This window comes from Peromyscus californicus, unplaced genomic scaffold, assembly GCF_007827085.1.
Source record: "Peromyscus californicus insignis strain IS unplaced genomic scaffold, ASM782708v3 Scaffold_10__1_contigs__length_136768540, whole genome shotgun sequence".
NCBI lineage: Eukaryota > Metazoa > Chordata > Mammalia > Rodentia > Cricetidae > Peromyscus > Peromyscus californicus.
In genome coordinates, this window is record NW_026294391.1 from 52,641,972 (window position 1) to 52,665,675 (window position 23,704).

At 35.5% G+C, this 23,704-nt stretch overlaps 1 protein-coding gene across 1 annotated transcript in view; it reads right to left on the reverse strand.

The window, feature by feature from the left end:
• Positions 1 to 28: 28 nt before the first annotated feature.
• LOC128114920 (heat shock factor protein 3-like) overlaps positions 29 to 23,704 on the reverse strand; it is a 61,485-nt gene continuing 37,809 nt past the window's right edge. The window contains exons 4-12 of the mRNA XM_052745371.1: positions 20,045 to 20,169; positions 13,913 to 13,988; positions 13,619 to 13,680; positions 11,642 to 11,726; positions 11,307 to 11,437; positions 6,912 to 7,127; positions 4,100 to 4,193; positions 1,021 to 1,081; positions 29 to 339 (exon numbers count right to left, since the gene is read on the reverse strand). Coding sequence (XP_052601331.1) covers positions 29 to 339; positions 1,021 to 1,081; positions 4,100 to 4,193; positions 6,912 to 7,127; positions 11,307 to 11,437; positions 11,642 to 11,726; positions 13,619 to 13,680; positions 13,913 to 13,988; positions 20,045 to 20,169 — 1,161 coding nt within the window. The remainder of the gene's footprint in view (positions 340 to 1,020; positions 1,082 to 4,099; positions 4,194 to 6,911; positions 7,128 to 11,306; positions 11,438 to 11,641; positions 11,727 to 13,618; positions 13,681 to 13,912; positions 13,989 to 20,044; positions 20,170 to 23,704) is intronic.

Sequence of the window (23,704 nt, forward strand, 5' to 3'; positions counted from 1 at the left end):
TAATAGAAGATTAAGTTTAACATGCTCTTCAAAAACTATTAGTAACAGGATTGAGAAAGAGAAACGAGAATGCATTGGCTTCTCCACTGGCTTCTGCAGATAACTGGGGAACAATATTTTCAATATTCTCAGTAGTATTTGCAGTATCTTCTTGTGTAGTAGAAATATTGAAGGCTACATAATCATGATCACATAAGGCTGATAAGACATTTGATGGATTCTTCAGATTATCCAAAAGGAGGTCATTAGAATCTTGAAGATTTTCTCCAAAATCACATATTGGTGTACCATCTAATAGTAAAAGCTGGGGTTTTTCCATGCATTGTTTCACATGTTTGTCTGTGGAAAGACAGTGCTTTGTTACATGTGATGTAGGAGGAAAACAAAGTATAATTCACAAGTCGTAACACTGCTAAATGCTTCGTGGAAGATATTAAGTGTTATCTGTCTACTCTTCTGAGTTACACTCTTTAAATTGGTCATATTAGCCAAGAAAAATGTATTCTTAAAAGTTACTATCAGCCTTTCCTACTATACTTATAGGTGATTCATTTTTTTTTGTATTGAAAAAGAGATCTAGTTATATCCAAATATGTGTTTTGAATTAAGGAGGTACTAACCACTAGACATAAACTTGGCAGACTACACCAACCATAAAATAGAAGGCTGACTGTGAATGACTAGGCTTACTAAACAATAAAGGATTTATTTTCTGAAAAAGAACTTTTAATGTCATGTGAGGAACACAAAATTATACCACATCCTTTTAATGTTTGGTCATGGTTTTTGTCTTAAAATCAGTCACATATATACTGTCCCTGAAGTTTATAGAGTCATTATCAGGGCTCTTTCATATGTATAATCTTATTTAAAATAGCTTATGAAATAAGAAAAGTAGTTCACACAAGCATTGACTAGGACTTTCAAATGTTAAATCATTTGCCGAATGTCATATGGATAGTTGTGAGCCTGGGTCTTGGGTATACATTTTCTGATCATTCTACAAATTTTCTTTTATACCTTTTTCCCCACTGGCTTCTAGCAGACTTCTTTCTCCTTCGTTTTCCATTAGACTTACACTCTGGGTACAAAGAGAAAATACTAAAGTCCTTATCAATACGTCATTTTCAGTGATAAAGTTAAATAACTGAGATCAAATCTTTCCCTTGAGGCTGTAACTGTGTAGTGTGTTTTCCAAACACGAGGCCACAGTTTCAATTCTCTGCACCCGAAGAAGCATATTTCTTGAGAGATTAACAAAGTTAAGAAAGGTACATTTCCATTTATCTTGTTTTCTAAAAGTATAGTTTTCTAACTGCTGTTTAGACAGAAGAACAAAACTAATTCACAGTACATCCAGAGCCAACTGTACCATGCAGGTCTATTTTCCATTTGACTTGAACTAATATCTACCAATATTTGTTGGAGCAGACAGAAGCGAACACAGTAGGCACTGTTTTCAAACACACGTGTTTGAATGTGAATAATGAGACTCACCAAATATGCCTGCTATGCCTGGCAAAAAGGAAACAATACTTCCTTCCGATCATTCCTGGCTAAACAATATAACAAGAATGAATTCCCTCAAGTTCTAGACCCGTTGCTGATCAGCAGGGAAAAAGAATGATTTCCCCCTATACAGCTTCCCTAATTGGAGAAATCAGTCTGAGAGAATAGGGGTTTGTTTTGTCTTAAAACAACAACCATATGATCTTACTAAGCTAAGAGAATGACCTGTAAATAGACGTTTAAAGACAGTTGTCTAGGAGGAATTGTTTTCTCTTACTATTTGTAGGCAAGTGAGAAAGATTTTTTAAAATTTATTTTATTTTATACACTTTGATTAATATATAATTGTGTCATTTACCTCCCTCCAGTCCCTCCCAGCTTCCACCCCCTCTAACTCCTTCCATGCACCCACTCTCACTCAGCAAGGAAGATTTTTGTTTGTTTGTTTTCAGAAAAGGTCTCTCTATGTAGTCCTGCCTGTCCTGGAACTCACTGTAGATCAGGCTGGCCTAGAACTCACAGAGATGCTTCTGTCTCTACCTCCCAAGCACTGGGATTAAAGGTGTGCATCACCACCCCTGGCCAAGAAAGACTTTAATAAAGACATTTTCAAAAACTGGCTGTCTTATTCTTTTCTATTTCTATTTTAATTTCTAGTAATAACTATGGGCATTTCATAACCCAATTAATTCCAGTCAAAATTGAAGATTTCCTTGATAAAATTGGGGTAACTATCCGATAATAATACAGTAGTACATTCAATATTCAGATATTTGGCCATGTCAGAGACTAAAATGCAGATTTTCCCTTTGTGAAATATTTTCACCCCATAATTATAAAGCCATGGCATAAGAGAAAGGGGGTGGTATTCTATAGTAACTTTTTAAAAAATGGGTGGAAGATGAGTAATGTGGTGATACTAACACTAAGTCAGTCATAAAAACTCAGTTGCCCTCCCCCATGGTTGAGATCTCTTAACAATTTACCAATTTATTCATAAAGAATAATTAAATTTATGGGACAACACATGTGTTAAGCAAAGTAGCCTAAGCCCAGAAAATCAAACACCGCGTGATCTTCCTCATATGTGGATAGTAATCTCTAACTGTTAGATATATGTATCATAGTAGAAGTAAATAATGGTAAAGGTGAAGAAACTCGCAAAGGGTACATTAGAATGGCAAAGAAGTGGCTTTAAGGGATCAGGATGGAGAAAACAACAGAGCAAAGTAGAAGAGGAATACTAGAGGCATATGGGGTACAGCAGAGAAAAAGAGACGGAGGGAACTAAAAGGGGAGTGTGGCAGGGAGACTCAACCAAAATGAAATGTGTGTGAAATACCTTATGGAAGCCTGCTACTATGATAGCTTGTGAAAAGAATATTAGCAAATATATTACTTTACTCTTATACTTCCCTTTGACACTTGAGGAAAATTCACAAGAAAAATATCTTATTTCAGGGTATCTATAGCATAAAAGCCCATTAAATTGAACATACAGTCCCAATTATGATCCTATAGTATGGAATATAATAAGAGTCTTCTTTGTGTAATTTATAAAGAAAGCAATTGCCAAGAAAACAGCAATTCATTTAGAAGCATATGTCAAAAAATTTTGAGATAAGTTCTCACTATATTGTCTAGGCTGGCCTTGAACTCCTGGACTCAAGAGATTCTCCTGCATCAGCATCCCAATTAGCTGGAACTATATGTGTATGTACTATAAGTATTTGTGATACTGTATAAAGCTTGCCAATTATTTATTATCAGTACTTATTTTGTAAATGTATGAACAAAGAATTTGTATTTGAATAAATGGATTTTTAATGTTATAAGTACCCCAAAGTATTAAAATCTTAAAAACACATTATGCTGGACAACCTTTGTAATTAATCAGTATTAAGGCACTTGAGGAAAAATGTGAATCAGTCAATGAGCTATTATAAATATAAGCCATCTTATATCATTCACTTAACTGAAAAAAATTCTGCTAAATCTACTATGGCAATATTCACCAGTAAATTACAAAGAGATGATGTATAAAAAGTAATAAAGAGATGAGACATGGATCTTACATTGGTTTCTACCACAATATCCATATTGAGTAAATTTTTAGATTTGTTTGCCATCAAAACAGGAAGTTCATAATAGGCTGACTGAAAAGAAATTACAAGGAAAATCCTCTAAATGTACTGACATTATAAATAAACATCTAAATATCTAGCTATCATGGAAAAGGGGGAGTTTGTATAGCACCGAAAGACACTGTGAAAAGAAGGGCAACTTTGAATACATAAAATCACTAAAAGCAAAACATGGACTACTTTAATGTTTAATATTTTAAGTTGCTGGAGAAAGGAAAACTTCATGTAAAGACAAATTGTGATGTTGCTATAAGGAAGAGAGACATAATGATTTCAGAAAACTAGGCAAATATGAAATATACTAAATTGGAAAAGTCAAGGTAAAAGCACAAGTATTCTTGCCTCCCAGGCCTGATGTTATTGGTGCTAATTCTCATATATCATTCTAATTTTTGAACAATAAATATAAATGCAAGAAAGTCACAAATTTGAGTTGATGAGCTTACCTCACTGAAATGATCAAAGTCATAATTCACTGCCTTCCTAGATAATAATGAATTTAGCTCTACCAAGTTTCCTTCAGTATGATGCATTTTATTCCTTCAATGAGAAACATAGAGATAGGGAGTAAAGGTGGATGCAAACCATGATATTCTTACTTCTAGGAAATAATCTTTGAGAAATCCAGAGGACAGTAAGCTGAAAAGATTATGCTGGGTTCTCAGCTAAGAAACCATAAAACTAATATTGCACTTTTCAGTTACAGATATCTCACTTGCAGAGTATAAAGCCTACTGCTGTAAGATTTCAGCCCACTTCTCAGTAAAATTTCAGAGTTTTCAACCCGATGAACTCCAGAAAAGGATGGGAGAAAAAGACCACGTTAGTCTCTTCCTAAATAGGAAGTACTTTTCAACCTGAGAAAGATGTCAATCGCCACAGTTTTTGCACATCTGGTACAAAATAAAGACAACAAATTGCTGTCTCAGAAGAGTAAGATCTGAGGAACCATAACTCATAACTAGCTGACCAAAAATGACCAGGAGTTCTTTACACTTATGAGATTGTATATATTCAAATTTTGGTTTAGAAATGACTTGATTCCTCTCAGTGAAGAACACCTAGTCTAAATCTCATCAAAAGATGAGTCGCCGGGTGGTGGTGGCACACACTTTTTAATCCCAGCACTCAGTAGGTACAGGCAGGTGATCTCTGAGTTTGAGGACAGCCTGGTCTACAGAGCGAGTTCAAGACCAGCCAGAGCTGTTACACAGAGAAACCCTGTCTCACAAAAACAAAAACAAATACAAAACAACAACAGAAAAAGAGTCACAGACTTGAGTGAGTGGGACACACACATCAGCTGGTAAGCAAAAGTATTACACATTTTTTTTAACTTTCTGTCAGGACCTCTGAGGCTCTTGACTTCATTTTGTCATTAATTAGGAAAACTAGGAGTTCTGAGAAACATTTGCATTACTATCAAGTATTATCACCAGTATTTCTACTCAACTTGACTTCAAGAAGCTATTAAATTCTTATAGGCCGATATCATAGGAATCCGTTGGTTCTCTCTATATCTTTCTTTCTTTTTTTTTATTTAAAAGTTTTTTCCACTCTACATACCAATAACAGTTTCTCCTCCCTCCACTCCTCACTCCCCACCACCCACTCCTCTTCATCTCTCCCTCCCCCCACCCACATCCACTCCTCAGAGAGGGTAAGGCCTCCCATGGAGAATCAACAAAGCCTGGCATATCAAATTCAGGCAGGACCAAGCCCCTCCTCCCTGCATCAAGGCTGAATAAGGTATCCCTCCATAGGGAGTGGGGTCCAAAAAGCTAGTTCATGCTCTAGGGATAAATCTGGTCCCACTGTCAGGAGCCCCACAAAGTGCCCAAGCCACACAACTGTCACCCACATCCAGAGGGTCTCCCTAGCTGTCAGTCCAGGGTCCGTGAGCTTTCACTAGCTCAGGTCAGCTGTCTCTGTGGGTTCCCCCATCATGATCTTGACAACCCCCCCCCCCCCCCCCCCCCCCCCCCCCCCCGCTGATATAATCCCTTCTCCCTCTCTTGGACTGGACTCCAGGAGCTTGGCCCAGTGCTTAGCTATGGATCTCTGTATCTGCTTCCCTCAGTTACAAGATGAAGGTTCTATGACAACAATTAGGGTATTCACCAATCTGATTACAGACATGCATGGATCGCCCTATATCTTTTTTTTCTTTCTTTCTTTCTTTCTTTTCTTTCTTTCTTTCTTTCTTTCTTTCTTTCTTTCTTTCTTTTCTTTCTCTTCTTTCTTTCTTTCTTTCTTTCTTTCTTTCTTTCTTCTTTTTTTGGTTTTTCGAGGCAGGGTTTCTCTGTGTAGCTTTGCACCTTTCCTGGAACTCACTTGTTAGCCCAGGCTGGCCTCGAACTCACAGAGATCCGCCTGGCTCTGCCTCCCGAGTGCTGGGATTAAAGGTGTGTGCCACCACTGCCCGGCACCCTATATCTTTCTTAATCTAGTAGATCTTGGACTCAGCTCTGATGGTCAAGTCCATCAATGTTAAAACAACGCAAAATAATCATCCCAATAGACACTGTTGTTGTCATGGTTAGCTATGGTTCTGGTGAGACTCAGTGCCCTAAAAGATAGATTATTTTTATTGTCTAGAGTTGTTATTTTATGCACATGTCTAAGAGTCTACACTGAAGTTTGGGATCAAGCTGAGGAAGCTCCTTTGGGGTGTGTATGTTAAGAGAATATTTATATATCAGGCCTACCAAGGACTAAATGTGGTCTTTGTCCCTCTGAGATTGGTCAATAAATGTGAGCCAGTAATGAGGAATAATGCAAATGTAAGATGATAACACATGCAAACAGACAATTGTAAGCACTACTGATGAAGGTGAAACTCAGGCAGACATCCTCAGGACAGAGATGTGCTGACAATGGTGCCTTTATGGTTCCAATTGAGTAGTATTTTTGCTGAAGCATACACAACCTTCAAGTTTCAGGAAAAGAAGACATTTCTCCTTTTTTTCTTATAGTTCTGTTCCATGCAGGAAATTTCACTCTGATTTGAGAGCTAATATTGGGTATAGAATTGAGTATTTTACAATAACAGTGTTGGGTTCTCATTTTCATTCTAGAAGAGAAACACTAAATGCATCATCAGAGTGTATCTGTAATACATGAGAAGCAATGATAATGTCAGGAATTGAGGTACCCAGGGGAAATGTTGCTTTAATCGCTTCTCTCAGCATACTATTAAACAGTTTTTCAAAACCATGTATATGTACATCTAAATTAAAGATGGAAGACACCAAATACCTGTTCATTATACTGTTACACAGAGTGTCTGATTGTTCTGCAATCAAAACTGAATCCAGAGGAGAAAGCTCTAATTCCAAAGAAAAATCCTTTGGGTCCTGTACAAAGCATTCTTCAGTTATTTGTTCTTGGAAAAATGGTATGGTCAAATCCAATTGAATGGTCAGTGAATCTTCATTCATAGGTATGTCCGGAACTGGCACGTTAGGGTCTTTTCTGAAACATAATGCAGAAAAATATTAACTCAACATGTTTCAAGAGTTCAAATCACATGGGCTATAGTATATCTATTTATATTGTATAAGCAGATTTTCAATACTCAGATCAAAGAATTTATATAGTGCCAATATGCTCTTCTTTAATTTCATTTATGTAACATATGATACAATGCTCAAACATACTGACAGATCAAATGATTATTTGGCAATAAAAATAATTAAACTATTAATCATCAATGAAACATAAATGAACCTTGGAAATATGCTAAGATAAATAAACCAAACACAAAAGATTACTTGTATGATATTATTGATATGAAGTGTCCAGAATAATCAAATTTAAATTTTAGAGACAGAAAGTAGGTCTTATAAGTGGGAATGAAAAATCATATTGGAGTAATGAAAATACTCTAATAAAGAATTATGATGGCCAATTAACAACCCAGCAACTGCACTATAAATAGCTGAAATAGAAAATTTAAATGTAGACATTTTATAATATAACTTATATACATACATATAACTTACATTTAATACATTTCAATTAACCAGTCAGTAGATAAGTAAAATGTATTTACAGACAATAGAATATCATTTATGAATAAATTCTAGTACTAAACTGTGTCACCTCAATTTTAATTGAGAAAAAAAGTATGGGGATTATTTTCATGTCATTTAAAAGAGGAAATATGAAGGTGAAAATAGTTATTTGATGATTATATTATATAGCAAATTATATTTAAGCTTATATCAAGGGAAAGATACAAAAGCTACACTACAAGTTAAAATTGCCACTGATGAGTGTATCACTATAGCAGAGGTTAATTTCATCATAGGATTAGTGATTTCTTTCCAGTAGAATAATCAGTGGATGGAGAGATGAATCACTGCTTAACAGCACTGGCTGTTAACCTCTTCTTCCAGAAGAGCTGGGTTCAATTCCCAGCACTGATATGTTGGTTCACAATGGTCTGTAACTCTATTTCTATGCAATCCAAGGCCTTCTTCTGTTATCCATGGGCACCAGGCACACAATGGGTGAGCAGACACACATGCAGGGAAATGTCCATACATATAAATTTTATAAAAATTCTCATACAGAATAATCAAATTGTATCAGTAGCCATATTTTCCTTATTTTTTTCTGAATTGACAAGCAGAAAGTTCTCACATATTTGAACACCTACACATTGAACCAAAGAAGATAAATTATCAGTTCAACTTTCAGGCAAATTTGTACAGTTATAGATATTTGAGAACTTTCTAATTGTTCTCTAGAGGCCATAAAGTTTGAGATACATTTACTTCTTTCTTTAGTAGTGCTTTTCAGTATACTTTGACTTTGAGATGTGCCTACTGTTAGGAATATTTACCCCTGTTTATTTGGCACACATGACATTCACTATCCAGAAGGCTTTCATACTGTTGGCTTTAAGATGATCTGTCTACCTACCTATGTATGTATCTACCTATGTATCTATCTATGTATCTATGTATGTATATATCTATCTATAAATAAATAATCTCTGTACAAAAATTTCATTCAAGGTCCATTGCTCTAAATTCTTCCTATAAAAATACGACCTTCTCATTATTTTTCCCTTTAAACACATTTGTTAGATGCAGGTAACTTAGCAGCTTGCTAATATCCTTTGTATTCCTAGGTCTAGGATTCCCATGCTCACAGCTATAATGACATTTGCCTCAAATATTTCACCCCCACCAAAATATTCTACCCCTTGGGTTTCCTTTTGATATTGCCTTAAGGTAGTTTATAAATATCTGCCTCTCAATGTTCACTAGAAGGCTTTTCCTTCCCTAGTCTCCTTGCTAGACATTCTTTTATAAAACTCTTTTCTTCCTGTAAGACTTGTAAAACTCCATCTGACCTTCCATTTATCTAAATAGGCATCTTTAAATGTCTAAACAAGACTAGGCATGGTGGAACATGCCTCTAATCCAAATATTTGAAAGGAAGAAGCAGGCAGATTTCTATGAGTTCTAGGCCAGCCTGATATACATAGTGAATTCCAGGACAGTCAAGGGTACATGGTTGTCTCAATAATCAACCAACAAACAAAAAGTCTAAACAAATGTCTAAGCATTTCATGTTTTAAATGTTTAAACAAAAATTAATGTTTCCCATCAATAAAACAGTCTTAAGAATAGCATACACAAAACCTCACAAATAATACAATTAAATATTGGTTTAAAAATCTGATACTTTTACAAAGAACTCATAGAAAAGTATACATGTAACAAAAAATGCTCCAAGTCATAGTGGCATGCACATTTTTGTGATAACTACAAGGAGTCTGATTGGACTTAGTGCCTGCTCAACAGTAAAGAAATCGTGCCTGGAACTGGAAACTTAGCCAACTACCAGGCTAGAGAAGTCATGAATCATAAAGAAGAGCCTCATAAGCACCAGTTTACTTAGACAGCATAATTCCTAACTATATATTGAATACGTAATACCCAGAATACGTATAGTGCTCACCCCTCATCAAAGAAACTTCCCTTTGCAACAGAAGGAGACCATTACAAAGAACTCACAAAGCATCAACATGCAAAGAACAACTGAGTGTGGGGTGTCCAGCCCCAATGGATACATTTACAACACAGAGTCTTCATCTGCTTAGGGGACATTGGGAAAGAAGGGGCAGAAAGATAGTAGGAGCCAGTGGACCAGGAAAAGTTCTGCAAGACTGTGTCTCCTAGAAATGACAGGGAAGCTATACTCATTATACCTCAACAATATGACTACATAAACAAGACCTGAATAAGACCATCAGCAATAGACTTGCTAACAAAGAAGGAGGAAATCTCACAGGCTCAGCTTTGACAAGAACAACAGCCACCTAATGGCTTTTGACAGTGGGAAGATTAGTTTTCCCCAGGATGAGCCCATGAATTGATTATCCAATACTAAGTTGTCAGACTTGAAACCATATACATACAAACCATACAAACAACACTAAACTGACTCAGAGGGTTGTATTTATATATTAATGGGTATATATACATATATATATTCATTTTATCATATATACATTTTCTCATATTCTATATGAGGCCATAAATACAAGAGTGAGAGTGGGAATGTGGGAGGGGCTAAAGGGAGGAATGGTGAGGGGAGGAATTACGTAATTATATTTAAATTTTTAGCATGAATACAAACTCTAAAAACAATTCAGTGGGTATGTGGTATATGCATGTATATGCATGTATGCTTACCTGAGGATATGAATGTAGTGGGTAGATGTCTAAATAGGATGTGTTTATTTTCCTCTGCCTTGATTTTTGGGGATAGTGTCTCTCCATTGAACATGGAGCTCACTATTTAGACTATACTAAGAGGACAGTGAGCATGCAAGATCTAGCCATTTCTTTTATTCAATGCTATGGTTATAGAATTTGGTCTCCCCAGGTGGTGGTGGCACATGCCTTTAATCCTAGCACTCGGGAGGCAGAGGCAGGCAGATCTCTGTGAGTTTGAGGCCAGCCTGGGCTACAGAGTGAGTTCCAGGACAGACTCCAAAGCTACACAGAGAAACCCTGTCTCAAAAAACAAACAACCAAATAAAAAAAAAAAGAATTTGGTCTCTATGCCCAGCTTTTATGTGGGTGCTCGGGATCCAAACCCAGGTTTTTAGACTCGCACAGCAAACACTTTACCCACTGAACCATCTCCCTAGTCCTGAACCATCTCCCTAGTTCCTGAAAATCTCAACTTTTTTTCCCTTTTTTAAAAAAAAGTGCTTATTACATTTATTAAATTTGTAATATGCTCTGATTTATTTTTTGTATTGCTGAGTCATTAAAACTAGGTAATTCCATGTGGGGAGAATTACTTTACCAATGAGCTTTGTCTTAAGCCCTTTAACATTTCTTTTTTATAAATGAAAATTTTATACAAGAATTTCAAATATATATATATATATATATATATATATGTATACACACACCCACACACATATATATATCCTGTTGTGATTATGCTGTTCTGCAATAATAAAATCCAGTTCAAACTGTTTGTTTATGAAGGGGAGTAAGCATTTAAATGAATTCGAGTACTACTATATAATAAATATATACAAATGAATAATGTATTGCTAATGTATCACCAGTATAATGTTTCATTACCAATATATTGATTGCCCACAAATCTGCTTACCCATCATCTCCACTTGGCTGGTCTACAGATGAAATTAAGTTTTTGGATTCTTTCAAAATTGGTAAAACTCTGTCAAGGAGACTTTTACATTTGTCTTCAACAAGTTCGTAACCATCTTTTACTATCTCCATCTAAATAAAAAGTTTAGAGAAAATGAGAGTTGACTATGCTCCTTGAATGTATCTACTATTTCTTGGATCATAATTGATGCAATTCCCATTCAAATTATTTAACAATTATATAAAAAAAAACAGGAACTAGAATTAGAAAATTTACTGACAACAAATGTTTGTTTTTAAGCCATCCACTACCACCATTTTACTTCAAAATCTTACAGCTTCTTTCTTCTTGTCATCTGGAATATGTAAATACTGATGATCCCATTCAGAATCTGAAGCTCCAGGTATAAATGATAATGACCTACAATGAGATCCACAAATTTAATGTCTTAAGATATATTAATGTTGCAGTGGTCAACCAGCTGTGTTGAATAGAAACTAAGTTTTAGTCATCCTTTGACATAATGATTTCCATTAGAAATTAGTGCTATAGGTCTTAGTATCAGAGGTAAAGGGCACTTCACATTTAAATCACTTAAAAGAGTCAATGCTCATTTGGAATTGTATCTCTGTATATTAGCCACCTCCCAAAATGTCTAAATCTTTTAGTACATCTTGTAATCTAAAACTAAATAAAGCACAGAGTAAAAGCTTCTTGAATTATACCTGATCCTAGAGCTGGGGAAGGCAAAAGACAGATAAGCCTGGGACATTTTACTATGTTCAAAGTAAGTATTCACCATAACGGTGTCTGGATATATTTATTAATAGATCCATTTTAGTAAGGATTAAAATCCTTCAAATAAATTATGAATATATGATTCTATACTGAAATCATTAACTGAATATAATCAGGAAAAAGGAAATATTCTTTGTAACAATAAAACTATCACCATACACCACAATAGTATTATAAGATTCCACTATAAATCTTCAATTAGAGACTTCAGTCCCACTGTCAGCCTTCCAGTGAGGTGAGAGCACAAGCTGAGACTTCCATCTTTGAGGCAGATCTCTACTCAGCCCTCAGTTTTCCTTCTTTAAATAATATTCAGGGCAATATAGCAGACCAGCTTGGTCTAGCACTGCTCATATCTTATATTCCTCTCACTCACTCATTTCTTTATACACTTGCATCCTTCTTTTGCCTCTCCCAAAGAATATAGATTAACTTGGTTTACATGGTCTCAAGGGCTCAACCTCCTGGGAAATGAGACTGTTATACATTATTTGAGTGCATATTTATATTCTTCTTTTTTTCACTTCGTTTTTAACCAAAACTCCCACATCCTCCCTTTTCATTCTTTTTTTCTTCTATCATTCCCCCTTCTGTACATGTTCCATTCTTTTATTGCCTGCACAGCAACCTAATGCTAACCACTAGTCCCAGTGTGACTTCTTGCTTGTTTTTATTTCTACTCATATTCACAATCCAATAACTAATATATTAGTTCACACATTTACTTCCGAAAACAATTGGTTCTTAAGGAGAAAAGATTGAGTGAATGTTTTATAGTTAACAGGTATTTTATTTTCATAGTGGGCGTGGTGTTTTGACTAGGAATGGCCCCCATAGACTCATGTGTTTGAATGCTTGGCCATAGGGAGTGACACTATTAGGAGGTGTGGCCTTGTTGGAGTAGGTGTGGCCTTGTTGGAGGAAGTGTGTCACTGTGGAGGTGGGCTTTGGGGTCTTATATGCTCAGGCTATGTACAGTGTGGCAAATAGTTTTTCCTTCTGCTGCCTGCAGATCAAGATGTAAGACTCTCAGCTCCTTCTTGTAGCTAAACATAAATAAAAATTATGGGTTAATTTAAATGTAAGAGCCAGTCAGTAAAAAGCTTAAACTAATGGCCAAACAGTTTTAATTAATATAAGCTTTTGAGTGATTATTTTATAAATGGGTGTGGGCTCCTTGGTGCTGGGCAAGCACAGAAAAACCTTCAGCTACACCTTCTCTAGCACTATGTCTGCCTGCATGCTGCCATGTATCACCATGATGAAAATGGACTAAGTCTTTGAAACTGTAAGCTAGTCCCAATCAAATGTTTTCTGTTATAAGTGTTTCTGTGGTCATGGTGTCTCTTCACAGCAATAGAAACTCTGACTAGGACAGTGGATTTACTGTGGGTAATGATATGTCTTGCTTTTCTTAGCAGGTACTTTTTTCTTTGCTGGCAATACTTAATCCATGCATTCTGACTTGTTCAGAAATAGACAAGAGAATAAAGGCGCCTCTGTAGAATACTCACCTTTTTCTCTTTTTTAGGCCTGTATGGTTTCCACTTATCAAATCCAAGATACACTGGAGTACCTGAAAATAACAGACTGTTTTAACTATGACACCATTCTCAATATTTAGGGAAATCAATAGTAAAACAGGAAGGTTGTGAGAGGTTCTAGAAAGTACAACTATAACTTTGCATAATCATTTGGTTTTTCACATGACTTTATATTGTACTTTATATTTATGCACAAAGTGCCATCAAATAACAATATTTCCAAGAAAATAAAAACAAAGTCTCCTTTAAAAAAAAAACTTATACCTGTGTTAACAGCTGCTGTTGCTCACAGTACTTTTTCCTTAGGTTTGTGATTTCAAGACATAGGTCTGAATAGTCCCTGAAACATAGATTACTTAAATGAAGATAATAGTGTTCCTTAAAAATTTGAAAATAAAATATTCAAAAATACTTTGAATTACCTCAACTAATAGTATCCATTATGTTCTTCGCAAAATTATACCCATCATCGTCCAGTGGAATATTACTGCCTTTTGGTTTAAAATCGTTGCCTTTACTAGTTAATAAGTTCACACAGAATTTAGAGCAATGAGTTTTCACTGATGTTGATAATAACCTAGAGCATTGCACACGTTAAGAAATCATTCTACCACTAAGTTGCATGCCCAAACCCATACATTTATATTTTTGAAAGCTCAGATTAACTTGATATTTTGAACTTCAGAGATCAATCGAATGACAGATGTCATACTTAGATTTCTCACAATCCTACCTTAATACTTCTCTAGAAACTTCAGAAAAAAGAACAATAAATTTCTTCTTAATTAACTTCTATCACTGGAGGAGGAAAAGATTTTGTAGAAGTATATGAGAACAAACTAATCTCCAAGTTACCTTTATACAAAACTATCACATTCAGACTTCTATTAAATAATACAAGAGACACATGCTATCAACTTGCATTTCTAATACTGAACTTGTTTTTATACACAAATTTTCATTGAGTTTTGGGTTTTAAGAATAAACCGCATTCTAAACAATGTTGAATGTATGTGCTTACGGATATGCTCCCTCTGATACTTTTCAATTATTAGAGAGGCACTGCTTGAAATGCACAATGTTTGAACATGTCTAATTATCTTTGTTCAAGTAACAGTAATGTTACAATTAGAAACATGAACACAAAACCTGGAAAGTGTTAGCAGAATTAGTGGAATAGGATACCAGAATTGATTCATTGTCTTTAACTTCTTTCTGATCCCTTATTTTTACTTGTAAAGACTACCATTTCACTCCTATTGTGTTAAGCAAAGAATACCATACTTAGTACCATTTGCAGGGTAGGGGTTCCAACATTGACTGATGATCAGCAGCTCTTCAGTAATCCTCCAGGACTCCAGCACCAGATTGGGACTGCTTCGACATTCAGCCTCGTTAACTAACTACTAAAGTCTCCATTTCTCCAGTGTGAGATAGCCATTGTTGCACATCCCAGACTGCATCTTGTAAACCAGTTTAGTAAATACCTCCTTTTAATATATTAGTTCTGTACCTTTAGAGAACCCTGACTAATTAATACAGATTGTTGTAGCAGTGGAGTACTGCTGTAACAGGCCTGATTGGGTTGTTTGGGGGAGGATTGTGAAAGATTTGGGAACTCGGGGCTGGAAACATCATTTAATATTTGGAGATTAATGACCTATTGTTTTACTTAAATGATAACACTGACAGTAATGCAGGAGAGGGAGGTCTGGCCTGTGAAGTTTCAGAAAGAAGAAAAGACACAATCATGGCCATTCCTGTGATATTTTTTGGACGAGAAATCTTTGGACGTGAAACCTTTGCTTTGCTGACATAATTGATTCTGGTAATCTGGGACTGAGAAATCAGCTGTGATTAAGAAGGGATCAGCATTATTGAAGTGAAATCTGGGCATATTTCCTCAGAACAGCACACAGAAGCTGTGGCCCAGAGGGTACTAAGGCTCCTTCTAATGCCAGGAACTGGCAACAAACATTCTTTATTAGCCAAATCAAATAGATGAGGGTCAGGTTTTAAATAGGAGGACTACTCAAATGGCAGTATGTTCATTTCAATAGGAGTGATTATAGGTAGCATAAATTTTAAAAAGCCTTTTTGGTATTTATAAGTTGAAAGTCCTGATATAAATGGATATTGTTTTAAAGATAGCACTTGTTGGTTGCTTTGCATATATAAATTTATATGCTTTTAGCTCTGTCAACATGTACATAGCATTTAGATAATGTTCAGACACACAGCTCTCTGCAGTGGGTGATAAAAATACAAAGGTTGTCTTAGAAAATAACTTCTTATAAAGTGGGCATTTAACAGACTAACATGAAGACACTCAAATAAACCTTGACTCATTAAAACTTAGTTTTTTAAATAACCAAATGACTGGCAAAATCAAGAGACTAAAAAGCCATTATCTTGATAAAATATAAAATCTTATCCTCTTAACGAATTCTCTTTTTCAGGAGTTACTAAGAGCAGAACAATATTTTTAAGAAAGCCTTGTTGCTTTAGACAGAGAATTAGGTTCTGCTTCTATAGCAGTAAAATAAAATTGGCTTCCTAAAATCCCAAGGTAAATTCACGTCTTGATTTTCTGCAAACAGAATCTCATGTTAACTGAAATTTTAATACTTAAAAATCTTACTCTTAGTAGAGATTCAAGCAATAATATCCTTACTCTCTTTCTTTATATATCAGTGATTTGTGAAAACATATGTGTATATATACTGAGAAAGAGTAGTGAAATATATTTTTATACTAAATATAAAAAATATATTTAGAATGGAATAAAATATATTAAGGACAATTTACGACAGAACAAAGTAGTTTATGATCATCTGTCTACATGGTTAAACATCAAGATGCCTTTGGCAAGCCTATACACAGACAAGATCTATGCTTTATGTGATTTTTTTCCCTTCAATCCCAAATTCTAGAGTTAACTCTCTTTTGTTTATTTTTGAGATTGTAATTTAAGTACAACTTTTCTCTCTTCCCTTTACTCCCTCCAAAGTCTCCCATATATCTCTCCCTGCTTTTTCAAATTCATGGTCTCTTTCTTTTCATTAATTGATATATATATATATATATATATATATATATATATATATATATATATATGTATTCCCAAATATAGCCTGTTGAGTCCATATAATGTTACTTGTATGTATGTTTTCAAGGCTGATCACTTGGCACTGAATAACCAATTGGTGTGTTCTTCTAATGGGGAGAACTACCTCTCTTGCTGCCAAGATTTTTCATTTACTTATAGCTCTTTGTGCAGGGTTGAGTTCTGCTGGGCTTTTCCCCATCAACTTTGGCATGCCCACTAGTGTCATCCTTGTTCAGCTCATGTTTGAGTGGTCATGTTGGTGAGACTTTCTGAGTATAACTTCTGCTGTTACTAGGAGACACAATCTCGCAGCGAATTCCCTGATCTTCTTATTCTTACAGTCTTTCTGCCCTCTCTTCTACAATGTTTCCCGAGCCTTAGGTATGGTAGTGTTTTGTAGATGTATCCACTGGGGCTGGGTGCCACAACTCTGCATTTTGATTGATTGTAGTTTTCTGTAGTGGCCTCCATCTGTTGCAGCGATAAGTTTCCTTGATGAGGAGTCAAGACTACACTGATCTGGGCAAATGTTTATAGATGGTTGTTAGGTAGGGAATATGCTGGTTTATTAAATTAGTTGTTGTGGGTTCTCCTCCAATAACCATGATTTCACTAGCTCTAAGTAGTTAGCTAGGTTTCCAATACCCGGCATGATATCCTTGTTGAATGGGTCATTGAGTCCAAATAGAAAGCTGTTGGTTACCACTAAAGTTGGTTACCACTACTGCATCCTTAAGATTATCCTGCCATTTTGGTCATTGATATGGTTCATAGGCACCACTGTTGGGTAGGGCTGTTGATTGCCTCCCTCCTTTGGAAGTTTGTATGGCACCTTCTCGTACCATGTAAGCTAGTCCTCAGGGAAGGGGTATTCAGGTCAGCTACAGCTCAGAGGTCTCTGGGTCCTGTTTTTGCAGTGCATGGTGTCTTCAGCAACAGGGATTTACTTCACACCTTTAGGGGGTAACCAAGAGCAACAGCAATAGGCTGCATATTTTGAGAGTCTCTTCAACAGCCCTGGTCAACATCTCAAAAGGGGGCTTATGTCTGGTATAGGGGTTAGGTGGTCTTTAGCTCTCAGAGGGAGCACCATCAGCACAGATGGTAATTTTTGTTGTAAAAAGTTAATATTATTATTCCTTATGGTTTTTTTTAGATATACTTATTGTTCTTTTAGCCACATCCATCTTTCTTCTGAGTTTACCTCCCCACATCCCACTAAGGAGCAACCTCCTTTCCCATTTCCCTGATTAGATCACTTGTACTCTGCTATTTCCCCTATATTCCTCCCCACTCCCAACCCCCATGCTGGATATGGTTCTGTTTTACTTTCCTGATTCCTGTAGTTATTACAGGCTATGTACTCACATCTGAAGATTTAGAGCCAGGAGCCTCCAATATGAGAGAACAAGTGAAGTTTGTCTTTCTGGGGCTAGGTTACCTCATTCAATGTGATCTTTTCTAGTTCCACTCATTTACCTGCAAAGCTCATTATTTTATTTTTCTTTACAGCTAAATAGTATTCCATAGTGTATATGTATTATATTTTCATTCCATTAGTCGGTTTTAAGGAATTTAGGTTGTGTCCATTCCTTAGCTATTGTGAATAGAGCTGCAATGAACAGGGCCTAGCAAGTATCTGTAAAGTATGACGTCAAGTCCTTTGGGCACATGCCATGGAGTGGTATAGTTGGGTTATATGGTAGATTTACTTTTACCTTTTTGAGAATTCTCCACACTGATTTCCATAGTGGTATCAGCAGTTTACATTCCCAACAACATTTGTTGTAGGTTGTTCTATTGATCTTTGACATTCTGACTGGGAAAAGCCAGTGGATCTGGGAGCTGGCTGTGAGATTGTGTCTCCTAGTAACATCAGAGGCTACTCCCATAAAGTCCCACCAACATGACTGCCCAAATGTGATCAGCATTATACAGACTAAATAGGTTATATTTAGGAATCTTTGTATATGAATATACATATATGCATGTAATAAAAATTAATAAAAAAGAATAAAAAGAATGAGGATGAATATATGAGAGAGTTTGGAAAGAGGAAAGGAAAAGGAGACATGCAATTAAATTATAATCTCAAGTAAGAGTAGCAGATGAAGGGGTCCAGTGACAGCTTCTAAGAACTAGTTATTTTTGTTCTTGAATTCAGCATATAGTTCTGATAGCTTCAGTTTTTACTGTGGGCATCTAAATTCTCCCAGGAATTGGTTCTAAATATTATATAAAATAATGAAAACTTTACAATGGGAAAGTATCACAAATATTTGCTTAGAAGGAACCTCAGAAGGCTCCTTTGTTCACTATTTAGGAGTAGTGTTTTGACTTGTTTGCATATAAAACCAACCAGAACTCACTGGAACAGTATCACCATATGATGTATACCTATACAGTGGTTAACATTCAACAACAGACTGACATCCAAAATTAACATGGACTGGCTCATGCTCAATTTCAATGAAAATCTTGGTTTCTTTTCAATGTTGATGAAAAATGCTTCTATCTTCTCCACTCCTTCTCTCCTTTCTTTGTTGCTGTATATGAAAAGCTTAATTTAATAAGACAAATACAAAAGATAGACTCATGAAATTAAAGGTTCATTTGCATGTCACAGAAAGATTTTCAGAAAAATTCAATTTTAGTTTGAATGCTGATGAATATTTGCTAAAACATGCCCACATATATCCTCTAATGTAAATAATGGATTACAATATTTCCTCAAAGGTATTACTGTGCAAATATCTAGCTAGTTAAAATTTGCCTTATAATATTATTGCCTGGGTAAAAGTCTAACTGTCAGAGACATTGCATGGTATGTTATGGACTCTGATTCCTTATAAAACACTGAAGAATATTTTATATAGGCCAAACTTAAAAAAAAAGACTGAAGCAAGAATCAGTAAATGCATTAGGCATGTATGTCAGAGTATTTAAATACAGAATGTATACATTTAGCAACCTTTTATAGTTTTCTTTCTCAGTTAAAATGGAAATTTCCATCTAGCTTAGTACTCATATTTCTGTTGTTGTCTTATATCCTGGTAATTTTACTTCTGATTTGTGCAGAGGTATGCTAGGCAATCTCAGTTATAATTGAGCTACTGACTCATTAATAGCAATTCAAGAATTAAAAAAGTTGATTCAGTGTTATGTTTTAACTTAAAAGACATCACACTAAAATATTTCACGTAAAGTAAGAGTAGAGTTTCACCACTCTGCAAGTAATCACACTTGAAACCCTGGAAACAGGTGCTAGAGAACAGATTAATACCCACTGTTTCATTTGTGCATATCTGGCATCCATGTTGCTCTGTATGTTTCTAATCTCTTGCATCTCAGTCAGAATTTTCTGAAACTCATTACAGTAGAGGCTGGTATCTTCATTTTTTATTGTTGATACCTAAAGTGGGAACAGTACCGTCAGGCTGGTTAAAATTTGGCAAATCATTAACAATCCATTATGAGCACTAATGAGAAAGAAAAAAAAGCATGACTAATGGGAAAAAGTACGTCCAATTTTGTAAATGTACCTTGATTATAGTACTACACTATGCACACTTCATATTGTAGTTATTATATACATTATTATGCTTCCACTAACTTGAAAGCTCCTGGAAGATTAGGAGGCTAGAGAGATGGCTCAGCAGTTCATAGTGCTAGCTGCTCATCTAGAGGACCCAAGTCTCAGGGGATATGACACCCTTTTCTGGCCTCTGCAAGAACTACATGTTCATGGTAGATAGACATGCAGGCAAAATACCCACACATATAAAAATTAGATAAGAAATGAAAATATTATAGTATCTGACTATAATTCTTCCTAATTTCAAGAACAATACATTACACATAGCCTTTCAATAAACCCAGAATATATGCACACATATGTACTATGTATTACACAAACATTACATACGTTTATGTACACATGCATATATATGTATATATATCATAATTATATTGGCACACATCTATAATGTCAGTACTCTGGAGGCTGAAGAAGGGTGAAGGGAGATCATAAGTTTGAAGCTGAAAATGCCTCACCCCCCTCCACCAAAAAGAAAAGAAAAGAAAAGAAAAGAAAAGAAAAGTGAAAACTCTAGTTGAGTATGGCAGAATTTCTATCCCTAATGAAATGACAATACCTTACAGGGACAGCAAAATACAGTTTATAGTAAGTACTGTAACATAACCAAACACAGTACATATCATTATATGTAACTTTGACACACTATATTAATTTAAAAACATTCTGTCATATATACATCTCATTTTGTTTAGAGCTGAACTCTGAACCTTTCCTTCCTTTTCCTGTTGGGAGTGATTATGAGAATAATCGGGGAGTAGTTTTATCTAGTGAATAATTCACAATATTGTTACCTCTCAGAAATAATCCACAGTAGACTATAGACTCATTTTTGGCCTGCTGAGTTGTGAGCATATTAAAATATGTTTTTTTATTAAATGAAACACCACACTATGCTTAGACAACTTAATGTATAATAATGCCTATAATAATGTGAAAATTAATTTTGCAGGTGGTGCTTGGAACAGCTTTAATGATTTGACTATGTATTGTTTCCAAAGGTCTAAATGCATTATCACCATAGTCAATAGAACTTTTAAAAGTTTCATTCATTCAGAATCTCATAGTATGGGCATAATAAAAGCTTATTAAAACTTTTTAATACAGAGGAGAGAAACAATAAAAAATAAAAGTTTAACAGAATAAAACATTATCAATTATTCTAAATTGAAGCTTTATATCATACCACTACTACGAATAGGAACTAGAGGCTCCTGGTCCCTCAAAGGAAAACTTCAAAATTGTGAATAGAAACTGCCACCTTGTTTTACGTGCTGTAAATGTGTCGAAAGAATATGCTGATCTATGAAACACTGCTGTATAATTAACAGACTGGAGAGGAAGTGGATACTTAGACTTAAAAGCGATGGCCATGAAAAGCAGTATGTAGTAAACTGCGAAGGAATAGTGCAGATAATGTATTTTATCAGGACTAAGAAGAAGGAGCAATTATATTAGCAATGAGCCAGTTCTCCCTTTTGATTCCGTGATGAAAAACAAATTAAAATAAAAATATGGTATCTCTTTTATATATTGTTACTTTCACTAACTAATGAGATGTGAGAATCACTATTCCCCATGCAGAAGTTTTAATCTCAAATTAAATACTCCTCAGGTCATATGTCTTAAAATTATTCTTAATTAGACCAAGAAGATTAAGTGTTCAGTAGAATCAGCAATGTCTGAACATGATTCTCTTTTCAGTGGGATTGAAGAATGCCTCTGTGAAGCATTGTTTCTCATTTTTCTACCCCTTAGAATAGAAATTGTAATTCCAAAACTACCATGACTAAAATTAAAGCTGTTTCAATTTGGCATAAGAAAAAGAAAATTTGCTACTTTAACAGTCCATTTTTCTTATGACCACTTCATACTCTTCATTTTGGGGAGGAGTACCAAAAATATTTTCTTTATATGGGTTATGTTAATGTCTACCATATAAAAACTTAAAATTGATCTCTATGGCTATGGAGGATATAATATGGTGAGGCTTTTTGATGATGTGGCTATTTTGGGTGTCATCCATGGTCCTGGAACATGCTTTAATTTTTTTTATAAGGTAGATCCAATGATAACAAATCTATTTACTCTCTCTCTGAAAGCTTTATTTCTTTTGCACTTCTGAAGGATAATTTTGCTGAACACAATTAACCTTGTGTACATTTTTTTCTTCAAAATTTAGTATCAAAGGAACACCTGTGTTTACAGTACAGAGAAACAGGTCTTGTGGAACCGGGACACAAAGTTCCCGGGGTTCATGGATCTGAGAGGTAAGTAGTGGTGCTAAAGCATACCAGTGCCTCCAAATGGGTCTGTGCAGTGTCAAATGGTTATTGGAGTGTTAGAAGCAGTCTCAGCCCAGAACAGCTGCATAATGCTATTTCAAAAAGACCTCTGTGGAGGTAGTGCCATGGCCACTGTGACCTTATGTGAATTGTACCCCTCCCCCCAGGAAGCTCAGAGTAAATGACACATGACTACGTACTGAATTTGGTCTAAGAGAATTCTGCCAGACTCTAGGGAGAAGTCTTTGAGTCAGAAATCAGAAAGGCAGAAACTAAATTGGAGCCAAAGTTTGACGGTGAATGGTATAGGTCCTAAGCCGCTCACCAGATAATAGAAGCAACCTCCCCTCAGAGATGAGACCAACATTAGTAACCTGATACCCAACAACTGCTCAGAAATGTGACCAGTATCTGAGCCTCCACCTGCGAAACACTCCCCACTGACTAGAATAACCTGACCTCCAGGAAGAAAGCATAGAAGCAATAACAAGATGGCTAGTGAAAGTCAGACTTCTGGGAGGCAAGTAACAAACAGGCTAGATAGAATGCATTCAGGCCCTCTGTCCCATATTTATCTTCATTCATATTCGTTCTCTCTCCCCATCCTTCCTTCCCTAGTCTTCCTTTTTAGATTTTCCTTTCCCAAAGAACATAGGCTGGCAAGATTTGCATATGTCTCCTTCTTCAATTAACCTTTAGTAAGACTGTTTCATATTTCCCTCCTCATTTCCCCTACTTCTTGTTCCTTTTGTACATATTCTTTCTCCTCCACTTTTTCTCAGTCAAGCTAATATCAAACACTACTGCTTTTACCCTGAATTCTTTCTGTTGCTGTTACTGTTGCTATTTGTTTAATTTTTTCTTTCCACTCATATCAAAAGCACCTAATATGTTAGTACACACACTAATATCTATGTCCCTTTAGTTCTTAAAATGATTGTTGCATATAGGAATGAATAACTTTTTTATTGGGCTAATACTGGACTACTATTGGGAACTTATCCTTTGATAGTGTTTTTTTTCAGACAATACTGTAACTTCAGGGGAATACTAAGCATCAAATTTGG